This window comes from Quercus lobata, chromosome 1, assembly GCF_001633185.2.
Source record: "Quercus lobata isolate SW786 chromosome 1, ValleyOak3.0 Primary Assembly, whole genome shotgun sequence".
Taxonomy (NCBI): Eukaryota; Viridiplantae; Streptophyta; class Magnoliopsida; order Fagales; family Fagaceae; genus Quercus; species Quercus lobata.
The window spans coordinates 4,700,559-4,714,055 of NC_044904.1; the positions used below are offsets into that span (position 1 = coordinate 4,700,559).

A 13,497-nucleotide genomic window follows, 5' to 3' on the forward strand; every position below is an offset into this window, starting at 1 on the left:
TTTCCCAGCCTCCTCTTTGATGTATTAACCTTCTCATTATATAACCCTTCCTGGTTGATCTTAGCCCTCCACTTGTTAGTCAGGCAGGTGCCTGCTTTTGTACCTGTCCCATCAGCTGTCCCTCCTTACTTTCTGTTAGTTGCGATGATCGAAGTCACCCTGTCCAGGAGTCTTTTCTCATTAACATGGTCAGGACGCTGGCGAGTGCATTTAATGTGGAGGTGACGTATTTACCCTGAACCAGTTTTGCACCGTGCCCCCACGTGGGTCCCACTCCACTCGTATCTCCTTCAGGGAGCTTTTTGGGGGCAGCCTTCGTCGAGAAGTTGCACTTCCCCTTGAAGTCCTGGAGTGCCGAGGATAGGGTCGTCCTCAGCTATTCCCTTTGACACCTCGGCCTTTCACCATTCGTCTTCGGCACACACCCTCCTTGGCATGGGCCCTAAGCCCTAATAGAGTGTGGGCCAGATCATAAGTTCCCCGGCCCCACAATAGCCCCTGAAAATCCTGCTATCCGACTCCTCGGACGGATAGGAGGATTTTGATGACATCAGACATCTGCCAATGCCAGTCAATCCTTGTCACCTATCGGTTCCCAAGACTTTTCATTTGCTCGAGACATGTTCCTGGAGCCTTTGGAAGGCGAAACGTGGCCTCATTAAATACGGGCGACTCTGTGTTTCCCACGTTCTACGGCATGATGAAGATTGAACGGTGGTGATCCCTTGGCCTTTATGGGTGGGAAAATTTGTGCAGTAACCCTAGAAAGTATAAAAGATTTTTTGGAACGGATCTGTCTCTTCAGTTTTGCACTTAAGAGTTCTAGCGCGTATACCCTGGGTTCATCTGAACTTTCGCCCAAACTCAAGTCTATCTCCAGCACAAAAAGTCTATCCGAAGCGTCTTTCCTCTTTTATGTAAGTTCCCTACCTCCATTAACTAGTGCTTTTTCTTTTCTGGATTTATTTTTCTCTGGTTCCCTTCCTTCTCCCGTTACTGGTTGAGTTTGTTTAGTAAATCATGGAAATGGTTAAATCGAGACTAAGAAAATTAGTCGATACTGAAGAGGCAATGAACAAGTTCATCGTCGATTACAGAATTCCTCCCAACGTAAGTCTGAGGCATTGTAAGATGGGGGAGTGGCACTATAAGAGGAAAACAGGCGAGGTAGTAATTCTCGTCCTTGCCTTCGTAAAGGGGGGTATGAGAATCCCTATGGGACCGGTAACGAGGGGTTACCTCAGGCACTTCCGATTAGCCCCCACCCAGTGTGCCGGCAACGTGTTTAGGATTCTGGGTTGCGTGGATGCTTTAAATGAAAAGATGGGGTTAAGACTGACCCACCATGACGTGAATTGGTGCTATAATCTCCAAAATTTGAAGGGGAAATCCTACTACATAAAGACTAGAGACGAAAGGGTTCGACTAATCCAATGCCACCCTGATTCCAACAAGGGATTAAATAAGGATTTCCTTATCGTCTCCGGTGAATGGCATGATGGCAATCCGTGCCCCATAGTAGAAGGAGAACCAGGTGGGGTATAGGGAATGGAAGGGTGCTGACCCTTTGCGTCATTTCTAATCTGATGTGGTTCGGTAACTAACCATGCATTTGTGTTTTTCTTTTGCAGATCCACACGCTTATCAACGGCATTTTCACTTAGTTAACCGGGTGGACTTGGAGACTGTTCTACAAGCGGTAGTTTTCGTAAATGACGAAGATGGTCAAGTCCGAGCCGCTCATAAAATATTAGGATACCCTCCCGTCCAAAAGTCATTTGCCGACGCTAGGCACGTGATCAGCGCCAGCCGTCTTCGGCTGCCAAAAATTACCATGGTCGAGACAGGATTTCTAATCTCCGAAGTACCATCCGGCCCAGAGAGCATCCCACTGGTAGGCCCCTCCTCATCTCATCAAGTAGCGGAGGACGAAGGCGAGTTAGATCAGGCTGAGGAAGGGTTTGGGGTGTTTGACCTAGCCAACCAATCCGAGAATCCTTCTGTTGATATAGGTGACCCAGCCTTGTCCGAGGCGGAATTGTCGTCAGTAGGCACATCTTCCCAAGCCGAGATGGGACTCAAGAGAAAGCCCCCGACCACCCTGCTCGAACTCCTCGAGGGTCAAACAGGGAAGGATGCGCAGGGAACGACACAACCCAATGCTCCTTCCCCACCACCCCAGCCCCAGACTGTCCAGACTAGGTCATCTTCTACCAAGTCACAGCCACCATCCCCCCGCCCCAAACTTCCTGTTCCTTCCCAACTAACTCTGCCTTCTCGGCCGGAAGGCACTGATTCAAAGAGAAAGAGAAACCCCAAGGGCAAGGAAACCATGGATAGGGGAAAATCCTAACCTTCTAAGGAGAGGGAGGAGGCCCCGCGTGCAAAACAACTGAAGATTGGGCACCAAAGTAAAGGCAAAGAGACTGAAGTCCAATCTTCCCAAGGCAAGGGAAAGGGGATCGAGGCCCAGTCCTCGCCAAGCGCCTGGCTTCCTGCCCCAATGCTTCACAGGGGTTCCACTGTTGGAAACTGCATCCATGAGGGACCTTGGAGATGGCGAGGGTGGCTACGTGGCAGACGCACTAAGGAGAACCATGCTACTACTCACTGACATGGATGGACTGAGGAAAATGAGGATGCAGGAGGTCTTCCTCAGTATTAAGAGATACTCGAGCATGGTAAGGCTCTTGAAACTTAAAACTTTATTAACTCTCACTTCCGGTTTGTCATTCATGGTGTAGTTATTTCCCTTGGCAGGCTCTCCAGGCCACCTATAGGATGGAGGAAGAAGTGAACAATAAGAGTAAGGCGGCCGAGGATGAACGCTCCAAACGCCTAATGGCCGTGCGGACTCTCCAAGCTTCTGAGGAGGACCTCGCCAAGGCCAAGGCTACCCTAACAGACGCTATCCGAGAGAGGGACAACGCCTCAGCGGGTCTGGCTAGCACTCAAAAACAGGCTGAGGATCAAACAAAACGTCTGCTAGAAGCCGAGGATCAGTTGCAAATAGCCAAGGAGCTGATCGAAGATTTAAATAAAAAATTGGTCACGGCAAAGCATGACAAAGGTGTGGCGGAGTATGCCCGTGACGAAGCCTTAAGGGCCAGGCGGGAGGCCGAGTTTGACAGAAACGAGGCTAAGGCTGCCAAGGAAATGGCCGAGGATGATGGTTATAATGCGGGGGTAGCTGAAACCCAAGCCATCCTTAAAGCCCAGATTCCTGGAGTATGCAGGCTCTACTGCTCCCAAGTTTAGGAAGAGGCCCTGAAGCGAGCTGGGGTGGATGCTTCATCCGATTTGTGGAAAGCAGAGAACATATTCTACCCTACGGCCATCCGTGAGGCCACTTCCACCAGCTCCGTGGCTGTAAGCGACCAACCCGAGGAAGGGGTCACTCAGTCGGAAACCGTACAGGTCGGCGCCTCTCCTAGCGAGATGCTCAAAGAAGGAGAACTTCAGAATGTGATAGACACCTCTCAGCGTACGGATCCCGAGGTACCCAAAGAGGTTGCTGAGCCCGTGGTTGGCACTCAGACGCCTAATGCTGAAGAGCCAGCCATACCTGCCTAGCCCCTACAGGCAATTCCCCTTGCTGTGGTCCCCAGAAGTGCCGATACTGACCCTGTTCAGCCTTCCCCAGAAGGGACTATCCTCCAGGGCGTCGAAGCCGATCCCGTTCCGCCTTCCCAGGACGTGGCCGACGCAAAACTAAAGAAGTAGAAACCCTGGCCAGGCTTCGTTTTTATTTTTAGTTTAACGATTAAATTGTTTCTTTTCCATTTTGAAAACTTTGTAACCTACTAGTAGTTTGATCCTATTGAACATGTATATATGAAATCCTTCTCTTCCTTTTTCCTTTTGGTGACTTGTTAGTTGCCCTTGTCGACACTTATTATTGTTTATGAATTTCGAACTAATTATCTTAACACGTATGAGTAGTTGTGCATGCGATAAATTTAGAATCATGTTTCAAAACGTTAGCTTACCTGCACCTGTAGAGCCTTGAACTCATTTCTGACCCTCACTCAATGGAGACATAGGCATCATCCTAGATGTCACGTATAATTGCTAAGTCCTGCTTAGTATCCAGGTTTCTTTAAAGTAGTTGGCTTCCCCATAGGTTTGAGTCCGAGGACCATGCAATACCTTGGTTCTGTCCAAAACTTGATAGATATTGATAAGTAGTTGGTTTCCCCATAGGTTTGAGTCTGAGGACCATGCAATACCTTGGTTCTGTCCAAAACTTGAGAACCATGCAATACCTTGGTTCTGTCCAAAACTTGATAGATATTGATAAGTAGTTGGTTTCCCCATAGGCTTGAGTCCGAGAATCATGCAATACCTTGGTTCTATCCAAAACTTGATATTTAAGTAGCTGGTTTCTCCATAGGTTTGAGTCCGAGGACCATGCAATACCTTGGTTCTGTCCAAAACTTGATATTTAAGTAGTTGGTTTCCCCATAGGTTTGAGTCCGAGGACCATGCAATACCTTAGTTCTGTCCAAAACTTGATTTTGATAAGTAGTTGGTTTCCTCATAGGCAATACCTTAATTCTGTCCAAAACTTGATATTTAAGTAGTTGGGGGAATTAACCCCTCGGCTATGGCATGAGACCTTAGTTTTTAGGGGAATTAGCTCCTCGGCCAAGCCCTCAGAACCATCCGTGTGGTTGACGCTACGAAGTGTAGCCACTAGTAAAGAAACATAGCCCCTAGTGGAATTTTACGTTAGAACACTACAACCGGCTGTTAGAAATGACAAGGGAACTGTCTCGTCCTACCGCCTATGCCAACACACAAGCCTTTCCCACAGACGGCGCCAATTGTAAGGACACGATTTGTAACGACCCGTAACAGTGTTGGGTTCATACGTAAAAAAGCCCAAACAATGTCATTTATAGAGCGTGGGCTTGAAAAGCTAGACTTTAATCACAAGACGGTGGTTTTTCGTGGTGGGCATACGTAATTAAATCGTGTTCGTCCTAGGAGTTTTTCTCCTGGAAGCGGGCTGGGAGGCTCTGGTTTTTGGCCATTTTTCCCAGCCTCCTCTTTGATGTATTAACCTTCTCATTATATAGCCCTTCCTAGTTGATCTTAGCACTCCACTTGTTAGTTAGGCAGGTGCTTGCTTTTATACCTGTCCCATCAGCTGTCCCTCCTTACTTTCTGTTAGTTGTGATGATCGAAGTCACCCTGTCCAGGAGTCTTTTCTCATTAACATGGTCAGGACGCTGGCAAGTGCATTTAATGTGGAGGGGACGTATTTACCCTGAACCAGTTTTGCACCGTGCCCCCACGTGGGTCCCACTCCACTCGTATCTCCTTCAGGGAGCTTTTTGGGGGTGGCCTTCGTCGAGAAGTTGCACTTCCCCTTGAAGTCTTGGAGTGCCGAGGATAGGGTCGTCCTCAGCTGTTCCCTTTGACACCTCGGCTTTTCACCATTCGTCTTCGGCACACACCCTCCTCGGCATGGGTCTTGAGCCCTAATAGAGCGTGGGCCGGATCATAAGTTCCCCGGCCCCACAGAAACAAACCTCAAAACCCAAAACAAAAATCTTTTCTTTTGAAACCTCAAATCCAAATCAAAATTCTATTTTTCAAACCCTTAAACCTAAATGAACCAAATCCCCAAACCCACAAACAATTACAAAGAAAGGAACTTTCAGTCCAAAGATAAAAAAAGGAGAATTGAACAAATATATATAAAGAAAATAAAAGAGATCTTAAATTGCTAACATATCAATTCAAGGCCTAATTCATCTAAAAAATTAATGATTTGAAGGTTTACAGTGAATAGACCAGAGCCTAGACCATCACCATCAAATTGATTTGAAGTAAACATATTTTATGAGACTAACAATATAGATCTTGAATCAAAATTCAATATAACTTATATATATATGGACAAGATTAATTCGAGTAACAATATTACTAAGAAACACATACAAGCATGATACCTTCTTCTTCTTCTTTTGACAAACCAAACTTAAAGTAGTCTGGGACTTTATTCAACAGAACTTGTAAGGTTGAATTTAATCAACCATGTGTTGGCTTTATTTTGTGCCAATTTGCTTGTAATTCAGCATGTAGAAACCCTATATTTAGGTGAAATAATGTAAGGGTTGTGTGTGAGAGAATGTGAAGAAATTCAAGTTATGTGCATTCAAGAGGAGTCTCGCGACTGACTCGCGACTGGCAAGTTGCCAAAGTGTCACACGTGTGAAGCATGCAGGAAGCTGAAAGGTCACAATAGCTGAAGCACTACAGGACAAAAAGTACAGTCTAGCTTGGCAATTAACTCACAACTCAAACTCGCGACTCGTTCTAGTCGTTAGAGTGAGTTGCTAGAATGCTTTATTTTGCTGAAAACTGACTTTTTACATTCCATTTCATACCCTACTTTAAATACCCTTATACCCACGAAATGTAAGGGGCGGAGAAAGAGGAGCCTATTGAGAGAAAAACCCTAAGAGAAGTTTTTAAAACACACCCATCTTATTAGAAAGAGAGCTACTCATTCTTAGAGAGAAATCTTTGTAGTCTTTTCTCCTTCCTTCTCCCATTGTTATACCAATCGAGAAGAGATTTGTACCCAAACACAACCCACACCCATTTAGAGTGTTGAAAGTGTTTTTGGAGTTTTGGGAAGTATTGAAAGATGCCAAGGATGACGGATACAATATAAAGCTTATTGTGAGATCCGGAAAGGTAGAGAAGACACGGTTAGACTTAACCTTGTTGGAGCAAAAAACTTGAAGGGCTTAAGTGCATCCAGTAGATTAGGCTTAGAGGGTCTTTTGCTATTTATGTATCTTAACTTTATTTTATAGTGGATTATTTTATCGCTTGGAAGACGGCAGAGAGGTTTTTCGCCAAATTCTTCAGTTTCTTCTTCGATAACATGTGCCGATGTTATCTTTGTGTTTGCATCTTTCTTTCCTTACTCTTTACCTTTTAATTGCTGTTGTGTTTGTGATTAATTATAGTTTAGAGTGTTTTACCAATTTAGGTTTAGCTTATATTCATCATTCCGCACATATATTGTTTGTGTATAAGCTTGTGTTGGTAATTTTGATATTGGGGGTCTAAACATTTATTAGTGTTCTACACACTAATTGAACTTTCAGAACTAATGGACATAAAAAAATACTAGCGGGGCAACATCTTCAAGGAGGTCTTCCAACCACACTTGAAGTCCTGAACACCTTCTAAAACCCTATAAAAGTATAAACTACAAGAAATCCACTAAGGAACTAAATATATAAGAGAATGATTTATGTGTATTCAAGTTTGTTAGTACTGAGTGGCATTGTTCTCTTGAAAATGAGCATTTCATTTGTACTTGAGGCTTATCAATTTTCACAATTGTTCATTTCACATGTCTTCCTCTTCTTGAGGTTCAACAACTATTAGCAATTGATTTTTTGACATATCTCTCTCTCTCTCTCTAGGGTTTCAGAGATGCTTATCTCAATGCCAGATGGCAATTTATAAATGTATTAAAAACGCTTCGAAGCTACATTCCTTATACATGCACTTTTTATGGGCTAATAACTCCCTATAGGAACTACCATATATTCTCCCACATCATTTCACACACATTCCTTTGTTACTACAAATTTAATTTCCCCATCATGCCACTCGTCATGTTTATAATGGTTAAAAGAAATTTTAATTTAATTCCAACATGCCTAATCTTTTTTCGAATTTATTCACTTTGAATGATAAAGAAAAAATGATTGGCGAATAATAAAAGTGATATGAATGACAATTTTATATAAAAAATGACGGTTATTTAATCAATTATAATTCAGCATTTCAACAAATTAAGAAAAAAAAAGAAAAAAAAAAAAAGAAAAGAAGAAGAAGAAGAAGAAGAAGAAGAAGAAGGAGGAGGTATTTTTAATTGTATTTAAAACGTTTGAAATTGATTTAATGTGTTGAAGACTTGATTTGACTCTTGCCCATAACCCACATTGACCCCTCCTCCCACCTGAACCAACCAAACCTCCGCTCCCACCGCACCCACTACACTACACTTCCTCCAATGAAACTCCACAGACCCCACCTACATGGTCCACCGCTTCATCCGGTCACCAACCTCGACTTCCTCTCACCTACTCTCACTCTCACTCCCACCCCTTCTTCCGGTTCCCCCTCCCCCCAACAAAATTTCACGCCAAATTTCAACGCTCTTTTACTCTCTCTCTCTCTCTCTCTTTCTCTCTCTCTCTCTCTCCCTTCATAAATTCAACTCAAATTCACTCTCATTCCGAATTTCATTTCACTGTAATTTCAAATCCCCCACACAAACACACTCTCTCTCTCTCCTTCTCTCTCTCTACCATGGCGATCGAGCTTTTACGCTCTTTTTCTCTCTCTTCTCCTTCAGGTTCTTGTTCGGTCAAGAAGGCCGTCTCTGCCTTTGTCTTCGCTTTCCGTTTCCTCTTCGCAGATCGATGAATGTGCGTGCATAACAGAGTTCCCGTACAGTCAATTAGGGTTTTCAATGGCGCTTCTCGGCGTACTCCATACTCACCATTTTCAAATCTGTAAGTTTCATTTTTTCTTAATTTTTTTGTTTTTGCATTTCGGTTTTTTTAATTTGTGTAAATATATATATTTTTGTCGTTTGGTTGCTGAGAAAGTGTGGGAAAAGAGAAGAAAAGTAAACAAGTTTTGACGTTTGTTTGTTTTTTTGCTTCTCTTTCGGATATATACGTTTTTAAAATTTATGTAAATTAACGTTTTTGTCGTTTGGTTGCTGAGAAAGTGTGGGAAAAGAAAAGAAAACAAAAGAAAGATGAAAAAGTTTTGAATTTTTAGTTTTTTGCTGTTTGACTAACTGAACCTACTTTACTGTTTTCTTATCAACCAAACGAAAGCGTACTTGGGTGCATTTCCTTTTGTTGCGTAGAGAAGTTGTTAATTTCACACAAAAAGATTACATTTTAAATTGTAATAAAATCATTTTCTTTTGTGAATTTGAATATCGCAGTGAGGGGGTTTTCCTCGAGATTCGATCCGAAAGATAAGGGCATTTGGGTCGGAATTCGGAGTTATCTCGAACTTTCCATCTTAGCACATCAAGATTATCATATATATAATAAATATATCTTTACCATGTTTGTAATCTGCGCCTTTTTCTTTAATCTATGTAGTATATATACCCTATAAACTTCTTGACCCTTGTCTTTCACTCAAACCCTTTTTTTTTTTCCAATGCTTTCCAATGTTCTGGTGAGTCTCTCTTTCTCTCTCTCTTTATTCTCGTCCCTTGGATGGTCTTTGGGTTGCTTTATTGTTATTTAATTGATTTGTTATACTTGGTTCTGGCTTACACTGTTAATTTTGTCAAGTGGGTATCTTTTAGATTAATATTTTTTTGCCTTGGGGGGTATGGAGGATTGATGCTAGAGAATTGTGGTGTATATTAGTATATGATTCTAACTAGTTTTTATATGCGTTTATTCTCTTGAACTAGTATTTGATTCTTTGTAGATTGGGTGTCTTTCAGATTTTTTCCCCTGTTAATTAAAGCATGTGCGGTGGCCTGGAGCATTTAAATCCCCAACCGGTTCTTTTATCTTCCTCAGAGAGTGAATCTTTAACTAAAGATATGAATAATCCTGCTGGAGCAGTTGAATCTGAGCTTTCTGTCTCAATTTTACTTGAGCTTGCTGCAAGTAATGATGTGGAGGGTTTTAAGCAATCTATGTGTAAGTGTAATGCTTCTGTGATTGGCGAGATTGGATTATGGTATGGTCGGCAGAGGTTTTCGAAAAGGATGGTTCTTGAGCGTAGAACTCCACTAATGGTTGCTGCTAAATATGGTAGTATTGATGTTGTGAAACTAATTCTTTCTCAGTCTGAGGTGGATGTAAATTTCTCTTGTGGACTGGATAAGAGCACTGCCCTTCACTGTGCTGCTTCTGGTGGGTCTGTTGGGGCTGTAGATGTTGTTAAGTTGCTTTTACAAGCTGGTGCTGAGCCTAACACTACTGATGCATCTGGGAATCGCCCATTTGATGTTATTGTGGCTCCTGCCAGTCTACCCAATTTGAAGGTGGCCCTTGAAGAGCTTTTAAGAACTGATGCTTCTTCTTGTCAGCAGGATCCACAGGTTTCAAGTGTTGATTTGAGATCCAGTTCTCCAACCCTCCCATCATCCCCAGAAAATAGTTCATTTTCCTCTCTCTCAAATTCAATATTGTCTCCTGTAAATTGTAAGCCTATGAATGTTTTGTCTGTACCAGAGAAGAAAGAATACCCAATTGACCCATCTCTTCCTGATCTCAAAAGTAGCATTTATGCGAGCGATGAGTTCCGTATGTTCTCATTCAAGATCCGACCTTGTTCCCGAGCTTATTCCCATGATTGGACTGAGTGTCCTTTTGTTCATCCAGGTGAGAATGCCAGGAGAAGAGACCCAAGGAAGTACCACTATAGTTGTGTGCCATGTCCAGAGTTTCGAAAGGGGACCTGTAGACGGGGAGATTTGTGTGAATATGCTCATGGGGTGTTTGAGTGTTGGCTGCACCCAGCACAATACAGGACTCGACTTTGCAAGGATGGGACGAGCTGCACACGACGGGTTTGCTTCTTTGCCCACACACATGAGGAACTGCGACCCCTTTATGTGTCTTCTGGATCTGCAATGCCTTCCCCTCGATCAGCTGCTTCTGCTGCTGCTGTCATGGATATGGCAGCAGCCTTGAACATGTTTCCTGGCTCTCCCTCAGCGGCATCTGCTGTGTCACCTTCTCCATTTTCTCCATCCATGTCTCCTTCTGGTAATGGTATTTCACATCCATCCATGGCTTGGCCTCAGCAGAACATCCCGACTTTGCATCTTCCAGGCAGCAATCTACAAACAAGTCGTCTGAGATCTTCTTTCAATGCAAGAGACATTCCCTCTGAGGAGTATAATATGTTGCAGGATTTTGAAATGCAGCAGCAACAGCTCTTTAATGATTTGACTTGTCTCTCGCAGCCTCACATCAGTAATTCCGGTGCCAATCTTTCTGTCCGTTCAAGAACCCTGACACCCTCAAATCTAGATGAACTGTTCTCTTCTGAGCTCTCATCTCCTAGATATTCTGATCAACTTGCGGCTTCATCTGTTTTCTCTCCATCACACAAATCTGCGCTTCTTAATCAATTCCAGCAACAGCAAAGCATGTTATCTCCAATTAAAACTAACATGTTCTCTGCAAAGAATGCAGACCATCCTCTCTTGCAGGCTTCATTTGGTGTTTCCTCACCAGGGATGATGTCTCCTCGGAGCATTGAGCCTCTGTCCCCTATGGGTTCTCGGCTCTCTGCGCTTTCTCATCGTGATAAGCAGCAGTTACAATTCCGCAGCTTCAGCTCAAGGGATCTTGGATCCAACCTCCCACATGATCTTGGATCTAACAGTGTTGTTGGGTCCCCCATGAATTCTTGGTCAAATTGGGAGTCCCACAATGGGAAAGTAGATTGGTCAGTTCAAGGAGATGAATTAGGGGGGTTACGCAAATCATGTTCAACTGCACATAATGGAGAGGAGCCTGATGTTTCATGGGTTCAATCACTGGTGAAAGAATCACCATCTGAAAATGCAGCTGTTCCAGTATCTGGCGCGGCACCTTCTGTTCAGGGTTCTGATTCTAAGCCCCAAAGTGAATCAGCGTGGCTTGAGCAATTGAAACTCGATCAGATTGTTGCTTAGTGAAAATGAAATCATTTTTACTGAGCATGAGGTAGTTAAAACTGAATTATTAATTCTTTTAGTTGTTAGGTAACTTGGGAGTTAAGAAGTTTACAGCAACAATTGAAGGAAAAGGAAGGACGAAAGTCTCTGATAAATATTGTTCAGTTCTCCATTTATTGTGGCATTACAGAAGTCAGGAAGGGATGAGAAACCTTATCTGGGTTATTTCGCAATGACCCTGCCCAGTTTAGGTAATTCTCTTTTCATATTTATCATAACCTAGGTCTATTTTTTCCTTAAATTATTTTGATTTTATAATAGGTTACTTGTTTACTAGATGATAACTAAACCTTTGGGGTTGTTGTCCCCATTTCTTTTATTCCTTTTGTGTCTAATTATTGTAATTTGTAATGGAGTTGGGGGATTTTTTTTGTAATGCTTTAACTAGGTCCTTATTGGGAGACAAAGCACACATTTATTAAGAAATAAAAAAGAAAAGAAAATGGTGTTGCTGATGTGTTCCATATGTGGATGGAGTATTCTGGGAAGAAAAATAGTGACAGGACAATAGGGCATTTGGTTCTTAGATGATGATAATGATGTAACATTAAATTTTAAAGTTTTATTATTTTGTCAAAATTGTTGTCTCAAATACTTCATCTTTTTCCATATTTGATTCTCATCAGTCTCAGCATTTACTTTTCTTTTCTTTTTCTCTCCTTTTATATTTGTTTGTTTCTGTATCTAAAAGTATGGGAATCTGTGATGAGGTGGATCCCAATGGTGGGAATGGTGGGTTGGGATATTTGATTGGGGAGGTGGAAAAGTATTTAAATTTGGATTCTCTTTTTTTCTATTTTTTTTGAAGAAGATCAGGTTTTGTGGGGATGGGGATTTTATAATCTCCTTGAAGATGAGATTGTGATGTGGAACCTACTTTTTTTGTTTGAAAGATTATGCCTATGAGGTATCAGTACCCAGATATGATGCCACCCCACTAATTCATCTGGTTGTTGGGTCTTTATTGGCGTGGAGAATTTTTGTACGGTTCTGATGTTATGTGGGCGCATTAATATATTGCTTGATCTTTTTTTATTTTATTTTTTAATTTTTTATGGAATTTGGGTTTTCTGTTTCCTAAGGACGAAGGCAATTGATATTATTGGGGTGAGGTCTGGTCATCCATCAATGTGCTTTGATGGTTGTTTGTTGGTATTGCTGTTTACTGAGGGATTGTTTGAGTTACACTGTTAAATAGAATTTAAAACAGAAAACTTGTATCATTTTGAGTGTTTGTTAAATTAAAGTGAACAACTCCCTCTTTGTTACTCGTCTGTAGCAAAGGCTTCTTTGGAAACCTCTGTTAGGTCGTGGTATTGTCGTCCCTTCTTTTGAAGGAGTCTTTAGTCCCTTGCTCTAACAAGTTTAGTGCAAGGCTAGTGGTTTTTTGTTTCAGGGGACTTGGGAAATACTGGGGCTCGAATATCTTCCTCAAAAAATGGAAGCTTTAACCAAACACTGGAAGTCATTATCCCTGTCAGAAAGGGAAGGCTCCGGCCTAAGCTTGAAGAAAGAACAAGCCAGCTCAATACACGCCATAGCAGCAAGATTCCTCACCAAACGTCCTCTCAATTTGGACGCCATAGCTAATACCTTCACCCCACTCTGGAGAACAAAATCTGGATTCAAAATAAAGCACATTGAAGATCACGTTGTTCTCTTCTCTTTTGACAACAAAGCCGATGTGGATCGAATATTAGCAGCGGAACCGTGGAGCTTTGACAAACATGCCATGGTTATAA

The 13,497-nt window shown here is 42.4% G+C and overlaps 2 protein-coding genes across 3 annotated transcripts; both read left to right on the plus strand.

Moving 5' to 3' along the window:
- Positions 1–2,540: 2,540 nt before the first annotated feature.
- Positions 2,541–3,573, plus strand: LOC115994078. Its single transcript, XM_031118106.1, has 3 exons — positions 2,541–2,681; positions 2,761–3,186; positions 3,259–3,573. The coding sequence occupies exons 1-3, from the start codon at positions 2,541–2,543 to the stop codon at positions 3,571–3,573; spliced, it is 882 nt and encodes a 293-aa protein (XP_030973966.1).
- A 4,633-nt stretch (positions 3,574–8,206) lies between these two features.
- Positions 8,207–12,334, plus strand: LOC115975460 (zinc finger CCCH domain-containing protein 56). Of its 2 annotated transcripts, none has more exons than XM_031096254.1 (2): positions 8,207–8,555; positions 9,505–12,334. In XM_031096254.1, exon 2 carries the CDS (start codon positions 9,545–9,547, stop codon positions 11,711–11,713), a length of 2,169 nt encoding a protein of 722 aa, XP_030952114.1. In that variant the 5' UTR covers positions 8,207–8,555; positions 9,505–9,544; the 3' UTR covers positions 11,714–12,334. The 2 variants fall into 2 exon arrangements, with proteins under 2 accessions (XP_030952114.1, XP_030952108.1); XM_031096248.1 differs by having other exon boundaries at positions 9,521–12,334.
- Positions 12,335–13,497: the final 1,163 nt, after the last annotated feature.

Excerpts from the sequence above, each read along its gene's own strand:
- LOC115994078 (XM_031118106.1), top strand. The coding sequence starts at position 2,541 with ATGAGGGACCTTGGAGATGGCGAGGGTGGCTACGTGGCAGACGCACTA. Across the intron at positions 2,682-2,760 it reads TTAAGAGATACTCGAGCATG|GCTCTCCAGGCCACCTATAG; the intron begins GTAAGGCTCTTG and ends TTCCCTTGGCAG. Across the intron at positions 3,187-3,258 it reads ATGATGGTTATAATGCGGGG|GAAGAGGCCCTGAAGCGAGC; the intron begins GTAGCTGAAACC and ends TCCCAAGTTTAG.
- LOC115975460 (XM_031096254.1), top strand. The coding sequence starts at position 9,545 with ATGTGCGGTGGCCTGGAGCATTTAAATCCCCAACCGGTTCTTTTATCT.